Raw genomic sequence first — 20,941 nt, 5'->3', positions numbered from 1 at the left:
ATGCTATACTTAACTCACCTCAAACAGTTATCCAAAAACCCTTGTGAACTGTTAAGTCAGTTTTTGTCTACTTTTGCTTATTTTTTTGGTCGTTGTTGTTAATGTACATAACTTTTTCTGTTGTTGCAATATATAGTCATATCATACTTAAATATACAGAATGTGTTGTATGTGTCATTGTGTTTATTTAAAACTTGTGAGAGTCCTGGGGTGCCTGGGAGGGTCAGTCGGTAGAGCATGTGACTCTTGATCTCAGGGTCATGGGTTCAAACTCCATGTTGGGCAAAGAGCTTACTTAAAAACAAACAGAAAAACTTGGAAAAGTCCTTAGGCAACTAAAACTCATTTTATGTAATATCTATTGGTGCCACCTGTAGACATGAGGTTAAAAGATTAAACACTTGAGTACTTGAACAAATCTCTTAATTTTGTGTGAAGGCCTTTTGGGATTAGCTATTCCTACTTTTATTATATTTGTCTTTAAGGGTTGCAGTGTGATAATGCACTGAGTGGTTGGACTGCATGCGTTATCTATGATGACTGGCTTGACAGTTAAAGGGCTAGCTACCAGTTTTGGTTGATTTTTAAGGGAAACGGCTTATAAAGCCTAAGCAAAATTTAATGTGTAGAATCAATGGGTGGGGAAAAACAAATGTATGAGACATGTTTGTAGATGTCACTGAAAAGACTTAGGACTTTGAGAATTTCAGTTAGCTCTAGGGTAGTAGTTCTCAACCAGGTGAAATTTTACCTCCCAGGGGACATTTTGGTAGGGAGTGCTAATGGCACCTAGTAAGTAGAGTTCAAGGATGCTGCTTAACCTTCTACAATGCACATAAAGCTCCCTGCAACAACGAAGAATTATCTAGCCAAGGGGTGCCTGGGTGGCGCAGTCGGTAAGCTACTGCCTTTGGCTCAGGGCGTGATCCTGGCGTTATGGGATCAGCCCCGCATCAGGCTCCTCCGCTGAGAGCCTGCTTCTCCCTCTCCCACTCCCCCTGCTTGTGTTCCCTCTCTCGCTGGCTGTCTCTCTGTCAAATAAATAAATAAAATCTTAAAAAAAAAAAAAAAAGAATTATCTAGCCAAAATTAACAATAGTGTCGAGATAGAAAAAAACTAAGGAAGAGCATCTGACGAGTCTAGCCTCCCTTTTTCAAATATCCATTATTTCTCTATGTTGGTTTGATTTTCAGGTTGTAGCAGTTACTAAAGTTGTGAAGAAATAAGCAGGCTCTAACATGTTTTCACGTTGGGTTGGGGAACAGAAGGGAACATAATTAATTGAGCGCCAGACATTGTTACAGTAGGTGCCTTGTATAAGCTATCCCCTTTAATCTACCAGCAACCTGTGAGGTAGGTGACAATCCTTGTGTTACAGATGAGGTATTTGGAGCTGAAAGAAGTTGAGAAACATTTTCAGAACTGATCCCTAGATGAATATGTTCCATGATGAATAACTGTATTTAGGACCACTCATTTTCTTTTCTCTCCTTTGGAAATCTCATCCTAATTCTTTAGCAGTCACCTCTAAGAGGATCCTGATCCTTCGAAAGCTTATTGAACACATGCCAAGTCTGTTTTTTTCAGTCTGTCTTTAAATGGCTGCTATTTTAGACATGGTGCTAAAAATTAGGTGCTAATATGTAGAGAGGTAAGACACAGGTACCATACTCTTTGTGGGAAATGAGTAAGGTTTGGGAAAATGATACCTGAGCATTCTGAAAGATGACAAGGAGTTAACCAAGTATGAAGTAGGGTGTCTGGCTTTATAGGGAAGTTGGTTTGGAGGTAGAGATGGGAAAGAGCTGCCTCTAGGGGAACTACAGATGGTTTGGTCTGACTGGAGCAGAAAGTAGAGGGCATCCAGACTTTGTTCTGGATATGTACTGGATCACATGGGTGATCTTTCCCTATATCCTTAAGTTCTCAGAACCTAATTTTTACTGTCTGCTGAACATCTCCTTGAGTGTCTTGCTGACTCTTCAGAGTCATATATATCAAACTACATCTATCTGTTGTCCTAAATCTGCACCTTCTTCCATGGTTCCTGTGTTTCTCAATGGCTCCACTAACTTCTCTTTCTCCAAAGTTTGGAACCTAGGTATTTGCTTCATTTTCCATCCACATATAGTTATCAAAGTTGGTCTTTTCTTCTTCAGTAATGTTTCATAAATACCTTTCCTTTTCCATTCCTGCTGCCACAATTCAGGCGTAAACTTTATCTTGCTTAGACTTTGTTGGCTTTCTAACTAGTCTCTCTACCTCCAGTATCAAGTTCTTCCTAATTTTCTTCAGGTGTAGCTCTACTTGTTCATCATTGCAAATACTTGTAAGCTCTGACGTTGATGTTAGGAGGGTTGAATCCTAAGAGCCCACATCATAATTCTCTGACATTAGCAATTAAAGATTGTTCCAGGTCATGACTTTTAGTAATATTAAAAAGGAAACAAACTGCAATTCTCCAATCAGCAAATATTGACTTTTCTCAAATTATTGCTTCGTAACCCTTTCACTTCCCTGGATTCCTTTTATTCTTTCTCTGTGTGTCCTACCTCACTATGGACCCTGTGTTTTAAAATTGTATAGTAAATATAGGAAGAAAACTCTGTAAGTATCCTAGGTGACCAAGTAACAGTTTTAGTAACCCGTTCTTCTAAGGCACATTTTTTTCTCTTTCAGAAAATTCTCTGGAAGATTATTTTTACAAACTGAGCACACTGTTCCAGGAGTGGTCTGTTTTGAGGATTAAATGAGGAGAATATATGCAGACTGGAAAGGAGCAAGGATGATCAAGTGTCCTTAGTGTGTTGTACAGTGCTTGATTCTTAGGAGCTGTTCAATTAATGTTTGTTGAGTGAATTATTAGCACAGCATAGAGTGGGACTGAAAACCTTCACTTTTCTACATCTTGTATTTTTAATAACACAGCCTAAAATTGAAGTTGGCGGTTCTTTTTTGGATGATACTACAAGCTGTTTTCTTATATTCACAAATGTAATTCTTTAAGATTAAAGGTTTACACTATCAAGGAAAGTGGAAAACAAAATTCTCCTGAGGTACTTTGCATGAGTGTTCTAATAAGGTGCTCTCCTGGGCATTATATGCTAGGACAGAGTGAAGGAGGTAGAGAGAGAGCCAGGGGAAAGCCTGCGTGGTTGGTCCTGGGTGTCTAGGGGCAAGTGCGAAATGCTTAGAGCTCAGGGAAAGTGGAAAGGGCTCTAGGAAAAAGAGAGGCATTGAAAACTGTGTTTCTGATTTTAGGTGTAGGCCTAGACTGAATAACACTAAATAAAACATGAGGCAGATATGCTACTTTTTACCTGGAATATGGCTCCACTTCCCTTCCATCAATTAAAATTCTGCCTGTGTGCAGAATGTTCACAGTTAAATGAATAAGAGAGAGAGAGAGAGAGAGAATCACACAGAGCATTTTAATCAGGATGGAAATCAGTAGAGCAGTGATTAAGAGCATGGTCTCTGGAATCTGACATCTGGTTTGACTCTTGGTCCTTCCTAGCTGGTGATCTTGGGACAGTTGCTTACTGGCCTCTGCCTCTGTTTTCTCACCTATGAAATTGGTATAATAATAGTGCGTACTTCAAAATGTTGATTTCATGAGAAAATACATATAAAATTGGCAGCTCATAAGTCTTCAATAAATGTTGGCTGTTATTACTATGATACTCTTTATCCTACTGTCGACCCCTACTCTGCTCCAAATGTAGCAATTACAAATTAAAAAAGAAAACAGAAAGATATGGTATATTGGAGAACAAGATAAACATCTCCAGGAACTAACACAAGAGGGAAACATGCAATTAGACTCCGGGTTCAGGAGCTGGTGGAAATAACTGTGTAGGGGAACTGGAGTCATACAATGGATGAAACTAGGAGCTGGGCAGGGCTGGGTGAAAAGAAGTGCCTCTGCCCCTGTCTGTTCTTTAAAAAGCTGTGGACCTGACGAGGCGGCACGGAAATGGCTGAGCTGCCAGATAGCTCAGAGTTGAGGACTGTAATTTCCACACTATCACGTGCTACAAGAGCACCAAGCTTGGAGTCATGTGATCTGGAAGGGGGGTGATCTATCTCAAACCCCCAGAAAAAAGGAAAGGAAAGTTTGAGCCTGCAACCATAATGAGGAAGAACATTATTTAGAAAATAAGCACAACCTTCAGGAGATAAATTCACTCAAAATCAAATGGAATTATTCAGCAATTTCAAAATGACTACTTCAGAGATCCTTAAAAGATAAAGTAGTAGCCATTAAAAAACATGTTATGAATCAAAAATTAATAAATATGAAATAAATACCTATGTAAAAGACTAAATGGAGATTGAAATTAAAACAAAAAACTAGGGTGATCAAACTACACCAAACGTATTTGAAGGGAAGATTAGTGAATTGGAAGATAATACTGAATAATTCACCCAGATGTAGCAAAGAGAAAGAGGAATTAAGAGATATGAATATAAATTGAGAGGCAACAACTTAACATCTAACTGGGTGTTCCAAAAAGAGGAACTAGCGTGAATGGTAGAGAGGACATATTAGAAGAGATGATGGCTGAGAATTTTTCCAGACTTTTAATGTCATTGTTCTCAGGTTGAAAGGGTATTCGAGGTACATAGTAAGATAAAAACAAAAATCCACAATAAGATTGTAGGATTTTGATCCTAATTATAAATGTGTATAGAAAGAATCTGAACATTTAGACAACACCAAAAATTTAATAGTAGTTATCTCTGTGTGGAAGGATGGTGGTTACTTTCATGTTCTTTATTTTTATTTTTTTGTATTTTCCAACTTTCCTATACTGCATGTGTGCGTATATTGGCACTCTGGATTTTAAGCTGGAGAAACCATGTGCACTAAATACGTATCTTGGGCAAGTGCTGAGTGGCTAGATATTACCATTACAGAATGCAACTCTGGGATACTAAGTAGATCTGGAACTTTATAAAATAAGTAGTAGTATGATTTTATTATAGGTTGTAATCTTTTCATCTATATTTCTGAAATTTCAAAAGCTCTGAAAACTGGAAGTTTTTAAAAAAAGTTTGAGATGAATTAATTTGGCAGCAAAACTTGATTTGAGGCACTCTGTAGTGTTTATCTGCCTTACACAAATGTATATGTTTTGTTGTAGAAATAGTAGTCCGTTTGTTAATGGCATGCTGCATGAAACTCTGGGTAGTTTAGAAAACATATAGTACATACAGTGTATTATCTTCCTAAAAGCTGTAAAATTTGGAGTCTCATAAAATTCTGGCCCTAAAATATATCTTGCCCAAAGAAGTCAGCAAGAGGATTGGAGACCTTTATTAAAATTTTTAATTGCTTTTAAAAGTTTGCCATTGTTCAGAAACATTAAGTTCTCATCAGTCAGTTACTGCATTTTTCCGAAGATTCCCATTCTACATATCTGTGATTTTAAAGAAATGTTTATTTCAAAGATCTCTTTTATAATACTAATATATATAATAAAATCTTTCATAATACTGGTATTGGTTATGTCATTGAATTATTAGGCTTTTCTTCCTCTCTAATACTGATTAAAGATTTTTCTTCAACTTCTGGACCTCAAGATTTGAAAGGCTTATTTCACTGAAACAAGCCTCACAAACTGAAGTTTCACATACTGCTTGAAAAAGATACTTTTTGAAATTTTCCAAAGCTGATTTAAAGTTGTTGCCCTTACTTGTTTTATTTCTGATGTTTTTGCTTGTACTTGTTTGTAACTTATGGCCTTGTATGATTTGTGTTCATCTAGTAAGCAATGGAATTAGCTTTCAGCATAAGAACATTGAACAGGGGTGCCTGGGTGACTCAGTCAGTTAAGTGTGCCTTCAGCTCAGGTAATGATCCCGGGTTCCTGGGAATGAGTCCTGCATCAGGCTCCCTGCTCAGTGGGGAGTCTGCTACTCCCTGTCCCTCTGCTCCCCTCTGCTCATGTGCTCTCTCTCTCTCAAAATAAATAAATAAAATCTTAAAAAAAAAAAAAGGACTATCTGAACATGTGAGTTTCCATTTGCATTTTGGCTTTCATCTCATGCATGCTGATTTCAATATATTTTCTAGAATAGAGTAAGAAAATGTGTACAGCAATTTTCATGTAAGAAATTCTTACCTTCTCAAGGCACATCAGTTTGGTTACTTGTGACAACAGGCTCTGGCTCTTTAGCCACATTTAGTTGCTAGTAAATCCTATTTTGCTGTTACCTGCAAATGCAGGATTGTAGATATATGAAGGTAGTGGATGTGATCATTGATCACTCACAAAATTAGGAATGATTAGAAATGATATTGAAGTGATTACTTGGCTATTTGCCTTCTAGAGGCTGAGGCTGGGCTTTATTAGTGCATCCCTAGGAGAACCATTTCTTTTTTTTTTTTTTTAATATTTTATTTATTTATTTGACAGAGAGACAGCCAGAGAGAGAGGGAATACAAGCAGGGGGAGTGGGAGAGGAAGAAGCAGGCTCCCAGTGGAGGAGCCTGATGCGGGGCTTAATCCCAGAATGCTGGGATCACGCCCTGAGCCAAAGGCAGACGCTTAACGACTGAGCCACCCAGGCGCCCTTAGTAGAACCATTTCTAAGTCTCTTAAGAGATTCAGTGAACTAACATAACTGGTAACCCCAGCCAAATATGACTCATTATAGGAATGCATCTCTTGCCCCATTGTCCTCGGGTATATTGGATTTGTTTCTCACATAGGCCATCTTAATATAACAAGAAATATGGTATCTCTCAACCCCAAGCCAAAATCTCCTGAGCCCAGTGGAAGAGATTTTCCACATCCATGTATCAGTTTTGAAAATACTTTGATTGGAACTGCCTAGGTTACATACCCGCTATTGAGCCAGTTACTATATCAGAGGTGGGGATTTTGGCCAGCCTTGGATATATTCTTATTCTTCATCCTGTGTGTCATGTGTGCCCGTGTAGATGTGGGTGTGTGAGCCAGTGGTGTTTGTATGTATGGGGTAGTAGATGGATTCAGGGGGACACTCTAATCAATAACTCCGCCAGGGCCTTGTAGAGTGAAGGAGGTGGTGTCATTCCTTCAGCATGAGAAAAATCCATAGCATAAAAAAACCCATTTCTATAGCATGTATAGAAAATATTTGTGAAAACAAGGGAACCATCCCCCTACTGATGATCTCGTTCCTCAGGGTCCAGCCAAAGTCTGTCTTCTTTATAAAACTCTCCTAATCATCCAGCTTGGAAACATCTCCTCTGGCTGTTTGTACTTTATACTTCGTATTATTGCTGTGTATAATGTGCATGTTTTATCTCGCCAACTGCTGCTTGAAGTCAGGAAGCTAGTTGAATAACTCTTAGTGCCTCATAGTTAATTACTTCATTGCAATATAACAGGCTCTAAACTTTTGTTGAATAAATAAATTCTTAAGTAACTCCTTAAAGATGTTTTATGATTGTGTTTGTAGTGCTCAGTGTTGCAAAGTGGTTGCATGTATTAGCGGTAAACTCTTACCTGTTTCTAAGAGTTGATAGAATCCTTACTGGAACACTTGATGGTTTTTGGACCTTTCATTTTTCTTGTTATAGGTAGTGAGCTTGTGTACAAAAGAAATCCAATACCGCAGGACAGTAGAGGCAAGAGAAAAGCCCCTAGATTGCATTTTTGTTCTTTCTGGTGACTGTAGTGAACTTCGATTATAATAATAATTTCTTCCTTTTGTCCATGGGGAAAATTCCTTCGGAAGTAAAAAATATACTTCTGCATAAACAGTAACATTTTATTAAGGCCCTGTGGTCAGTGTTTTCTTTTCTTTCTTTTTTAAATGCAGAATTGCTTATTTGGTGGAGGAATAAATTTTCTTAAAGAGTGAATTTACAAAGGTCTCAGTCACCTATCAGAATGATTAATCTTTTTCCTTTGGGTTAGCAAGTCCTTAATTAGTAAGACTATTTGCAATGTATTCAGAACTCTAAAAACATTGAGGATTAGCAATACCACTCTTAATTTTGTAGCGTACTGTGTAACATAATGTGCTATGTAACCAATGGATAATACCACAAAATGGTCTTTTAAAGAAATCTGTCTCGTTGACTCATCTAGGAGGGGTCACTTGAAAACAAATATAGCAAAAGAATCAAATTCAGATGTCTTAGGTTTTCTCGAATTCCTTTAAGCTTGACATAGCAATATAAACTGTTGTACTCCCTGAGCCCTAGAGCTGAAGTCTGAAAAACCATGTCAGTTTTTGAGTAAACAAGTAGAAATACAAGAGAATTATTTCCTTCAAAAATAAACAGTTCAAATACGTTGTCTTTGAAGTTAACCACATTAGAGATTTGAACATTTTCTTGTTTTATAGGCATGACTGAGGGAAGTCTTAGGCTCCTCCTAAAATAGAGTTTTTCAAAAAATTGTTTTCCCTAAAGAGAGATGAGACCTTAGTTATCATTTTTACTTCTTAGTTTTGTTGAAGATTAAAGCCGTTAAGCTGTAGAAGTGTTGCAGGCTTACAACCTCAGTGCTGTCTTTGTTCTCACACACTCAGGATGAACGGAGTATATTCTGTTTTAACATGGGATAGCATGTTGACACACATGAAAGCATACTGACAAAATTCTACTTTGTCTTTTTTGTTTTACTTAGCGCTTTCTTATCCAAAGGTATAGAACTGGGTAGTTGCCTTTGAAATATTAAAATAAAACATAGTTACACTATTTAATTCAGTAAGTAGTACTCAGTGTATAGTATTAAATATAATATTTTAGTAAAAAAGAAAGGAAAACATTTGTCTTTCTGGGTGTGTGTGTGTGTGGGGGGGAAGTGTAGGTTCTTCTCTCTGTTGTAGGTTTGACTTCTTTGGGTTTTTCCCTGTGTTTGAATATTATAAGGATGCTCTGTAGAAAAATATATAAACATCTGGGGCGCCTGGGTGGCACAGCGGTTAAGCGTCTGCCTTCGGCTCAGGGCGTGATCCCGGCGTTATGGGATCGCGCCCCACATCAGGCTCCTCCGCTATGAGCCTGCTTCTTCCTCTCCCACTCCCCCTGCTTGTGTTCCCTCTCTCGCTGGCTGTCTCTATCTCTGTCAAATAAATAAATAAACTCTTAAAAAAAAAAAAAGAAAAATATGTAAACTTTTAGATTTACACTCACAGGTCCTTGGAATTGGGAGAGATACTAAGTTTTCTTGGCCAGCCTACTACATTAGGCAAGAATCCCTTCTTGAGCACTCCTCTTCCCCTACTTGTGTACCATTCCTCCCCTAGATTCAGCACAAATAAGGGAAGAGGAGTACATTTTTCCAGTAATGGAAACACATACACACCAGAGACCTTTGACTTATGTGAAGCTTGAATAAACTACATTCCTGAGAAGATTTGCTAATATCCTGTAGATATCAAGTCCAATTCAGAGCTCTTTAAATGATCTGTTGACCAAGATGTTGCATCTTTATACTTATAAAACGGGTCTATACTCATTAGCAGGCTCTCTAGCTATTCCCTTTTGGAAGTGTTTCCAGAGACTGCTGGAAAATGCTGATGGGAGTGGGGGGTAGAAACAGGGGTGGGAGGTGATGACTGAGTGCAAATTCCCTGTTAGGGTGGTACCTCCCAGAGCTGAGGTTTCCTGCAAATTATGGAGTTGGAGTGTGAAAACAATAGCGTATCTCAGCCAAGATGTGCCTCTGAAATTTTAATTTACAATTTCATGTGATTTTTAGAAACTCTTTGAACATGTTTTACAATTTTTAGATTGTTAGTGCCTGATGAGGTACTTAAAATCAGTCTAATATTTACATTGTACGGTTGAGAGAATTGAAGCCTAGAGAGGTTAACTGATACCAGTCAGGTAACACAGCTAGTTACTTAAAGCTATGAAGTATTTGAGTTGAGATTTGATCCCAAATCCTATAACTTTCCATTGTATTTATCCTCTGGAACAAGAAATGAAGTATCTGTTTTCCTTGAAGTTTTTTGTTTGTTTTGAGATAAGAATAACATATTTAAAGATTTTATCAGATGCTTTCCCTTACCTTTTCTTACTGATCCTCACATGAAGGTAACAGTCTTCAGCTGAGGAAATAGACACAGAGAAGTTAAGATTCCCTAAGTAGTGAGCTCTCAGTTCACACTCAGGACCTAGGACTCACATTTCCTGCTGTTTATGTTACACTTATGAAGCTGTAAATTGAGAACTTGTCAAAGTGAATTCTGTGTGTGCTAGATAAGCACATTAGTTAAATAAATTCTGTGGCACTGTGCTTAGTAACCTTTAGATTTTTGTCTTTCACGTTCTCTTGACACGTATGTAGCCCTTCCCCTCTTCCCAAGAATAAATACTGTATTCCCTTGTGGGATATACTTAATGGTATGCTTTGCAAATGGATTAACTCCTTGAACTTGAATTTGAAGCAGATTTCTAATTAAAAAGCCTTGAGCAAACCAATTTTGCTTATGTTTAAGAGCTGAAGTGTTCAGTTGAGAGAGCAATTTCTCGTAATTTTAATTTACTTTGGAGATTTTGCACTTTCCCCTGATATTAATGATTTCAGTCTTGTCTTTATCATTATCAATTATAATAAAATGAGGTAACTATTATTGGTTAGAAAGTTTAATCTGCGCAAGATTACACAATTAGTGAGTGGCAGAGATAGGATTCAAACCTGAATCTGTCTTACTAAAGATTTTTCTTAATTAGCTATAATATTCAAATATTATATAACCAACAGCAACAGGAATCAACGGTAATTTGTATGATTAAAAAATTAAGCACACCCTTTGCTTCAAAAAGTATTCCTATATTATATTTGAAACAAGTACTACTAATCCTCTAAAAAGCTATTAATCTTTTAATACTATTAGTAATTTGAAATCCTATGAAAATGTTCTACCAGATCTGAGATGGTAGTGATGAGAACTCCTTTTCATTTAAAATGACCTGCAGTCATGATTAGCCTTGGACCTCATATAAATAATAATAAAGGCAACCTTTTAAAAGAAATGAAATGTTCCATTAGCCTACTTTTAAGAATAGGGCCACAACATTTCATTAAATTCAAATGATATTTAAAAACCTCAATTTCATAATGCTTGATAATCATAGGAAAAAAGAAGTGGGGGGAGGGTAATAGAGATCTGTGAACAGGAAGGGGGAAGTAAAGGGATGTGATAAAAAAGAAAAAAGCTCAACTCCGTTTAGCTATTTCTGATTTCTGTATAGCCTCCAACCTTAGATACCTCATCTTTTCAGCTTTTCACTCAGCTCTGAGCTGTGAATGGGAGTTTGTGAGAAACTTCTTGTTATGAACTAGGTGCTATTAAGGTTTTTGTCTAGCTTTGTGTATGTACCTGTGAAGTGAGTAGTATAGACTAAAATGCTTTTCATACTACACCATGACTCAATTTGGTTGTAGCACAACTGGTATTTTATAAAAGGAAAATAGAATAGAAAATTTCAGTGCATTGAATATGGTAAGCATTAATATTGCTTTGTGAAACATTGTTCAACTGGGTATAAGTATAGCATACTAGGTTGCAATACAAAACGTCTTTTTCACAGTGAGTTTCGTTTTCTATCCCCAAATTTAGTGGTTTAAAATAACCACCATTTTATTAGAGTTCATGATTTAGTGGATCAGGAATTCAGACGTGGTTTGTCTGATTGATTCCTCTGCTCCGTGTGGTACTGACTAGTATCACTTGGAGGTATTTAGCTGACAACAGGTCTGGTCTGGAGTGTTGAGATTGTTCTTACTTGTCTGATGCTTTGTTGAGGATGGCTGGAAAGCTTGGCTCAACTCTGCTTCTCTTCCTCTCCACGTAGTTCGTGAATCTCTCTGTGTGGTTTCTTCAACCTCTTAGTTGGGCTTCTTACCTGGCAGTTCAGGTCTCCAAGAGACCAAGAAGGAGCTGGCAGTCCTCTTAAGGATAGCCTGGAATCTGTTATAGCATCACATCATATACTCTATTGGTCAGAGGACGGAATATAGACTCTTGTCTCCAGGAAACTGAGGCCATTTTTAATCTGCTACAATTATGGTAAAATAATTTTGGAAAACATGACTGAATTATATTTCCAAGCTTTTAATTCTGTTATTGCCCCTTGAAAGATGATTACTTTTTATAGTCCCCAATTCCCCATTGGAAAATATATCTAGTTTTGGTTTCAAAGTTCAGAATTTAATTTAAATGTATATATTATTTTTCCATGAAATACTGAGTGTTTTTGGTTTTTGAAGAAATGATTTAAGATTCAAAAATTTCTGTGAAGTCTTATGTTTGCTATCTGACACTACCTAAAAAGTCTATTTGGCATGCAAAAGGAGCTGCTTTCTTACAATGCCTAAAGATTACATTTGGATTTAATAACTCCCTTCACATACAGGCTGAGGCTGTTATGTTTTTGTTGAAAACAGAAAGGGTGAGAAATCTGCTTCTGTTCCCCACACACATTCCACCACTTTTCAGTAAAGAAAACAAAAATGTTGAATAAAAGAAAACGTTAGAAAACCGTTCCAATATTTATAAAACAACCAAGTAGAAAAGATTATTTCTTAGGACATTTTTCAGATAAAAGTGCATATTCAATTTGAGACCATATTTATATTTCTCTTTTAAAGAAAATGGTAGGGACTAGGAGTCAGAAAAAAGATGTACCTAAGGGCTATATAAGTAAATTTGTTTTGGAAGCTGTTGTGAACATTTGTGATTTCGACTTCTGAGTCTTGATAAAGACTTAGATCTTGAAAGATCTTGATAAGCAAGGCCTAGCAAGAAAGATCTTGATAAGCAAGGCCTTAGTAAGGCCTAAATTAGATTAACAGAACTGAATGTCTAGGATGGGAAATTTACTTAGCTTGGTAGTGAACTTAGCCACTTGTTCTTCATTGTGTACCCTAAATTCTAGCAGAGTGGTTAAAACATGTTTTTGTTTTTTTTTTTTGTAAAAAATCACTCTTATGATTTTGACAGAAATGAAATTATGGTTGAAATTTTGAAAAATTGAGAGACCTAAGAAATGATTCTTGGTTTTAATTAGGAGTCTTGGTTAAATTAAAGATTAAAATGGCAATTCATTGGCATTTTCATTCATTCATTAAATAGATTTAATTTATTTAAGCATATATGGGAACAAAGGAAGCAATTTCTGAAAATACTCCAGATGGTGTTCCAGCTAATAGGGAAGCTGTCACTGGATCACTGCATCTTATGCGTGACATCATAATGTGGTGTTCTGAAATTTGGATATTTATAAAAGTCTCAGACTTGTAGCAGACTTTTGGGTTTATTCCTGTGACACTGTGTATGTACTGTGGTCATTAGCCCCAGTTCTAGAGTCATACCACTAGAGTTAGGATTTCTGTTCTGTAATGTGTGACTGGGCAAGTTGTTTAACTCTGAACTTCAATTTCTTCATCTGTAAAATGGCAATAATAAAACATCTCCTCATATTTGAGAGGTAAAGTGGGATAGTACTTGAAAGATATATAGCATGGTGTCTGGGGTATACTATGCACTCAGTAAGTTTTACCTATTATTCTACTTATATATAGACCTATGACTGCTAGCAGTTGATTCCAAGAATGGTTCCTCTCTTGGGGTGTTGTTCAAGTAAAACTGTTTATTCAATTGTGGACATTTGTTTGTAGTCTATCAATAGAAAACGGTTGGCACCACAAAGTAAGAAAAATTAGAAGGAAAAATCTGTTTGGCAGGTCTTTCTCCAACTCTGACCTCTTCTAGAGCTCCAGTCTTCTGAGCTTCTCTTGTGCCTTCTCCATTTTAATAAACAGCACCATTTACCTAGTCCAAATTTACCCAATATATTCCAAAATCTAGGAGTTGCTCTTGATTCCTTCCTTTCCCTTAGTCTTTCATATCTAAGTCCACCAGCAGGTTCTGTCATTCTGTCTCTAAAATGTCCATCTTCTTCTATGTCCACCACTATTATTTGTCAGCTCTATTACTATAATAGCCTTCTAATTTGGTCTTTCTCCTTTCGTGCTTCTGTAGTCCATCCTCTACACAATAACCTAGGATGATCTTTGAAAACAAAATTAGATAATTGTTATTCATCTGTTTAAAATGTTAAAACAGTGGCTTCCTGTTATGCTTATTATAACAAAATCAAAACTTCATAGGCTCATAAAAGCTAACATAATCTGCTTCTTGCTCCCACCACAACGTTTCTTCTCTCCCTTGCCTTTTTTCACATTCCTCTTTTAGCCAGCATTTTAGTGCTATCAGTAATGACCTTCCTCTACCTGGCTTTTCCTTGTCATTCAGTTCTTTCCTGCTGGAAGCCTTCCCTGACTATCTAAAAGGACCCCTTCTTTGCATTGATCTGCTGGTTTTAATTCTGTGCATAGCACTTACGATCATTTGATGTTCTTACTGTTGGATTATTCATCCACATCCCCTCACTAGAATGTGAAGGCAGTTCATGTTCTTGATTGTAGTTGCATCTCTAGTGTCTTAAGCAGTCGAGTAGCTGTTCAGTAAATATTTGTTAATGAGTGAATGATTCCTGAAAGCTTGTTTGTTAAGTACCATAGACCAGATCTGTGGTGAAATAAAAATAAGAAAAATCTATTCTATAGAAACTATACTTTGTAAGATTCCAACAATACTTTGGGAAGAGCTGTTCTTATTTTGTGATTCCTTCACACATTTAAAAAAATATTTTGTTTATTTATTTATTAGACAAAGAGAGAGCGAGCGGGGAGAGGAGCAGAGGGAGAGGGACAGCAGATTCCATGATGAGCGTGGAGGCCAACGCAGGGCTGGATCTCATGACCCTGAGATCATGACCTGAGCCGAAATCAAGAGCCGGACACTTAATCAACTGAGCCACCCAGGAACCCCTCCTTCATACATTTTTATGTTAAAATGCCCTTTCTTTAATGAAATGGTAGTGATATCCAATTGTATAATTAAAAAATGTGTTCTTGGCAGCATAAATAATTGGATAGCATGTTATCCTGTACGTCAGACTAGAGGTTTTCTTTGAGTTTCAGAGATTTGTAGTTCACTGGAAATAGAGAAGCACTGTGTAGGTAAGTGTTCCTGGGAGGGAGTTTTGCTAAGAATTTTTACTAAATAAAGTTCCATCAATCAAATGTTATTAATATTCTTCACATTCTCCTGGGAAATAAATGGTCAGGTTCCTTTTTTTTTTTTTTTTTTAAAGATTTTATTTATTTATTTGACAGAGAGAGACAGCCAGCGAGAGAGGGAACACAGGCAGGGGGAGTGGGAGAGGAAGAAGCAGGCTCCCAGCGGAGAAGCCTGATGTGGGGCTCGATCCCAGAACGCCGGGATCACGCCCTGAGCAGAAGGCAGATGCTTAATGACTGCGCCACCCAGGCGCCCCTAAATGGTCAGGTTCCATTTAAAGATCATATTGTTTGAATATGTAATGTTTAAGTAAAATGTGACATACGAATCTACAGCTAATAATTAAAAGAAAATAAAAATAGTAGACCTTTTATATATAATGTCTTTGGGGAAGAGTTAATACATTTAGCCATGTTTCTTGGAATAATCTTGTCCATAATGGAAGGTAACTAAAATTGCATTAGAGTTGATCAACTCTTTAAAGAAACAACCCAAGTTGTATTGAGACACAAGTGAACTTTTTTCTTTCTTTGGCTAATAAAAACTGAAATTTTAGGACTTAAGATGTCACCTATAACAAACTCCCTTTGTTTCAGGTAAGAAAACTGTTGGCTTAAGGTTATAACATTCTTTGTTAGGTCCGGGATTAGAATTCCTACCTCCTTTTCCCCAGGTTTCTGAACCTTATGCTGTGGCACACTACTTATTTTTATTTCTTAAGAAATTTCTGTTTTTGGAGTAGGATATAGATTGTCTTAGAAGTATTATTTTATTAGCTTCTTAATTTATAGGAAACGAGGAGATGTATTTTTAAGTAGTATGCAGGGAAGGCATTCCACATCCAGTGTTGTGACAGCTGGCCTTATAAGGGCTCTGCAGAGCTCTAAAAGTGGTATTTATGCTTTTAATTTTTGCCAAGTTAAGATTTGAAATTAACCAAGAAAATCATAAAGACATTTTGTTTTTGTTATTCCTGTGTTAAATGATCTTCATACATGAAAAGATGAGATGTATAAAATAAGCCCAGTTCCTCTAAAAATAAAGTGTAGTTTTGATGGGTTGTGATTTAAAAAATACATTTTAAAAAACAGGAGGAATAAGTTTTGTATTTTTAAAATATTTCAGAAAGATAATTAAAATTTAATAATATGAAAATTTTACATTAATAAAACCAATATATAGTAGAACGTTTGTAAGGTAGATCAATATGAAAAAGAAAGTAAAAATTACACATAATCCCACTTTCCAGAGAAACCCATTATGACACATTGGTATATATCTTTCCCATCTTTTTTCTTTGCATAATGGCATGTATTTTTTTAAAAAACAGTCAGGATCATACTCTACATTCCTTTTGTTTATTTTGCTTCTTCATTTAACATATCATGAGTATTTTCCTACATCCTTAAAAGGTCAATGAAAACATTTTGTAATAGCTCCATAACATTCTTCTGCAATTTATTTAACCATTACCCTATTTTTGGTTATTTAGAATATCATAATTTTTTTCTGTTATTAATGTTGAAATGAATAAATGGGTGTACAAATCTTTGTTCACATTGTTCTATTTTATTTATGATATTTGCCTAAAAAAGGAATTGGTGGCACATATTGCCAGAAAGCTTTCTAGAAATGTATTAATTTATACTTCCACTAACAATGTATGAAAGTGCTTATTTTATTGCACCCTTAACAGCAAACTGGTTGTTTTTGAAGAGAACTTTGCTATCATTTTGGGGCTTGAAGCATTTGTTGAAAAAATGCAGTAGGGTGGGTCTACGTATTTATTTAGGCTACCCGGAAGCACTTAGCTCTTTGGGGTTAGTTATCTATTTGCTTTTATAGTGGCTGACTAACCAAACTGTTAAATAAAATAGAATATTTATTTATCTACCCAAGAGCAAACTATTCTGACTCACTTAATCTTGATGCAACGATTTAAGCTATAAGGAGGTTAATGAAAGTTAGAAATTTCAGTTGTCTGCTTTTTCCCTAAAGTGAAAAGATTACATTTGAAATAAGTTACTTAAAAAATTGATCAAAAAAGTTTAGGTAGGCCGCCTGGGTGTTATGCGTCTGCCTTCGGCTCAGGTCCTGGGATAGAATCCCACATTGGGCTCCCTGCTCAGGTGGGAGTCTGCTTCTCCCTCTCCCATTCCCCCTGCTTGTGCTCACTGTGGCGTTCTCTCTGTCAAATAAATAAATAAAATCTTAAAAAAAAAGTTTAATAGTTACTCAGCTGTGTGTGTGTATTTGTATGAGAGAGAGAGAGAGGGAGGGAAAAAGGGAGAAGTGGGAAAAACTGGGTGGAAGAGAGGATAGGAAAGATTAGAAAAAGAATAAAAGGCCTAGGAGAGAAAGAATAAAGATCTGCTTTTGCATGGAAAAACATATCTTTACTTTTGTCCCTACCTGATGGACTCTGAAAGAACAATCACACATTAGCCCTGTTTGCTGAAATAACATTTTTATGTCTATACCTGCTGAAATGAACTGGTACCTAAATACATTTTAAAAGAATAAGCTTTTTGAAAGTTGCATTGACTGATTATGAGTAAAAAACATTTAAAGTTTTGATTGTTAGATGAATAGGATGTGATATGGCTTTATTTTGATTAAAGATTTGAATATTGCAGACTCTTAATGACACAGAATTCAGTATATTTGTTAAAAAAAATTTCGAGTCTAGCTGTTTTGTACCAAAATTAATTAAAAAAACTTTTATTATAAAAAATCAAAACTGTGAATCACTGAAGTATTTTAGACCTGAGGAAAAGTGCACTTTATTTTTCATAGGGCCAAGTTCATTTTTTTTTTTTTTTTAGATTTTATTTATTTATTTGAGAGAGAGCAAAATCGGGGAGAAGAGGGAGCAGCAGACTCCCAGCTGATCAGGGAGCCTGACATGGGGCTCAATCCCAGAACCCTGGGATCATGACCTGAGCCAAAGGCAGACACTTAACCGACTGAGCCACCCAGGCGCCCCTCATGTTCATTTCATGTCATGCTTCCCAGAGATCTAATTTTAACCAGTGTGATTCTAATGAAGTAGTACTTACCTCATGTGCCAAGGGCTCCAATAGACACTTTATTAGAATTAATTTTTAATTTTCACAATGCCCTGAAAAGCATGTAATGGGTAAACTGAGGGACAGATAGGTTAAGAACCAGCCCAAGGTCATGCAGCTAGTAGGGAGTCAAGCAGAGGTTCCAAACATTGTCTGTGTTGCTACCTTGCTACTTAACATGGCCCATGGACCAGAAGCAATTGATGAGATCTGGGTGCATAAAGAACTGGCAAAATCTTGGCCACAGAGACCTATTGAGTTAGACCCTTATTTTAACAAGATCCCTCAAATGATGTGTATGTGTAATAAAGAAGCACCATACTACATCGTATATTAAAAATTACATTGAGGATTTGAAATCCTTTCTAAGGGTTATTCCTGATTTGACTTCAGTTCATGTGGGCTATCATTTTCCCTAAGAGGAGGAGGGAAACTGTTGAATTGTTCATGTCTCCCCCACTTTCAGATTGCTGTTCTGCAGCTTCTTTGATTCAGATCTTTTTTAATCCAGAGGAACAACTGATTTGTCTGCTTGTGGACATTTGGTCAAAGTCTCACTCAGCCAAGCATAGGTTTGTTTTTAACAGTCTTTAGTCATGGACTAAACGCACCAGATTTATAGTCCATAGGTTTCATTCTGGATAGTCATTTACCAAATTAAAGAGAACAATGCTAAAAAAAAGCATTTTTGAATGAAACTGGAAATATTTGTTGTTTTAGATGGTTAGCAAGGAACCACAGATCTGTATAAACTGGTCTCCCTACTAATTTCATTTTGTGAACATAATTATTCTGTCAGAGGAGCAATGATAGGTAAGAAAAGAAGGAAGTCTAACTTGGACAGTAGAACAGCAATGTCTAGTAGAAATGTAATGCAAGATGTGTATGTTTTAAGTTTTCTATTAGCCACATTAAAAAAGCAAAAAACAGTTTAAATTAATCTTAATATATTTTATTTAACCCAGTGTAGCAAAGTATTATTACAACATGTAATCAATATAAAATTATTTTTTTGTACTAAGTCTTGAAAAATTTGGTATTTTATATTTACAGTGTCTCAATTTGGGTGCTAAATTTTCAACAGTTAAAAAGTGAAATACAGTCCAATGAAAACAAAATTGTGTTTGATGGAAAATATTTTACATTGCTTTGGTTTTAAAATTTAATTAAATAAAATAAAAAATTGTTATTTCGATCACATTGGGCACATTTCAGTATCATATGTTGGATTGTGTTTCTAATATAACTGGTTTCAGACCTATGGAATTGATCACACCCTATATGGCCAGTAAGTGAATGCCACTGGAGGATATGTTAATATAAATAATACTTTACAGAGAATAAAGGGGGAATAAAGAAAAGCTATGTAGGTCATAAAGCTTATAATGATTTTACTCCCTCCTATCCTTACCGCAGTTGAAATTTACCTGTCTTATTAATGGTTTAGAATCAGTTTCTTAACCCTTTAGCCCCACTAAATTGTAAGGTTAGGGCCAGGAGTTAGGGTTCTTCCATCCTCCCCCCCCCCCACCCGGTGGCATTCGATGCTTGCTTCAGAGCTTTGTATACTTTTCAGAAAAGTGTGGTAAGCAGTATAGTATGAGTGGGCTAATTTGGCCCAGAGGCTTTAAAGCTTTATATGCGTACCTGGATCACCTGGTACTCGCTAAAAATACCAGTATCTGGGCCCCACCTTTCTAGATTCTGATGCACAAAGTTTATAGTGGGCCCTGGACACTTCCATGTTAAATAAGCCATTCTAAGTGTTTCTCAAGTCCAAGAACGTTTGGAGACGACCGGACTCAGCAGCTTATTCTTAAAGGCTGCGAGTTCGAATTTAACACATCCTGCTGCTGTTGTTACGCATTCGATTTTTCCCGGGCTCAGGTTTTCCCTGGAGGTTGCTGCTTTTCTTCTGCAGATGGATTTTCCAGGCTGTTAAACCCCATCCCCGAAGACTGCCCTGACAGCGCCCCGGTCCCAAGTCCTGCTAAAGCGACCTGAGCTTGCAGAGGTAGACCGTGGCCATGTGACTGACAAACCGGTTGCCAGTTGGGGCGGCCATTTTTGAGGCGGGCACCCAACCTCATGCCCCCTAAGCCGGGAATAGGGGGAACCTTGTTACCAAGACTCAAGATGGCCACCGCGCCCGCTAGCCACTCTGCTAGCCAGCGCGCCAGGGAGCCGACACGAGACACGCGGGCGGCTCGCCTCGGCCGGAGGCGCCCGGGGCTCATCTCCGGCCGGCGGCCGTGGGCGGAGTGCCCGCCCCCTCCCGGCGCAGCCAATCAGCGCGTGGGGCTGTCTCGGCGGGGGCCGCCGGCGTGCGGGGTGTGTGAGGACGCGCTCCCGGTCGCCGAGTGCCTGAGCAGAGGAGCAGTTGCCGTGGTACCTGCTGCTGCTGCTGCCGCCGGTGCGGACGCAGAGCATCTGAGGCGAGCGCTGGTGCGTGGGGCAGGAAAGTGAAGCCATGACGTCCATCAGGTAATGAGAGAGGGCGGCAGCCTAAAGTGCTCGCCTGCTGGGCGTTAGCCTCCCGACTGCTGAGAACTGTCGCTCCTTTTCTTGAGTGGTCTGCAGCCTCCCCATGGCACGGGTCCCCTTTACGTTGGAGGTTCTCTCTGCACTTTTCGTTTGGTCATTTCTGCTCTCAGAAGTTTTTGGCTCTCCGGCACATGGCGGAGCCCTGTAACTAGCCACACCGCTGAGGTGACCCTCGCCCAGATTCCAGGGTTTGAAGCTTGCTTGTGTGTGTAGTGGATTTCTCATG

General features: G+C 37.6%; 1 protein-coding gene across 5 annotated transcripts in view; it reads left to right on the top strand.

The window, feature by feature from the left end:
* ADK (adenosine kinase) overlaps positions 1 to 20,941 on the top strand; it is a 518,777-nt gene that overhangs the window by 1,863 nt on the left and 495,973 nt on the right. Inside the window, exon 1 of one of the 5 annotated variants that reach the window (XM_008696068.2) lies at positions 20,498 to 20,655. The exons of 3 other annotated variants lie outside the window; for them this stretch is intronic. In XM_008696068.2, the coding sequence (XP_008694290.1) occupies positions 20,642 to 20,655 (14 nt within the window). In that variant the 5' untranslated portion in view covers positions 20,498 to 20,641. Of the gene's footprint in view, positions 1 to 20,497; positions 20,656 to 20,941 lie in introns of those variants that run through there. One more of the 5 variants, XM_008696070.2, reaches the window with a different exon arrangement.

The sequence above is a fragment of the Ursus maritimus genome, unplaced genomic scaffold, assembly GCF_017311325.1.
Source record: "Ursus maritimus isolate PB19 unplaced genomic scaffold, ASM1731132v1 scaffold_7, whole genome shotgun sequence".
NCBI classification, from domain to species: Eukaryota; Metazoa; Chordata; class Mammalia; order Carnivora; family Ursidae; genus Ursus; species Ursus maritimus.
The sequence above is the reverse complement of the archived record's forward strand: the minus strand, read 5'-3'. Positions and strand labels throughout refer to the sequence as shown.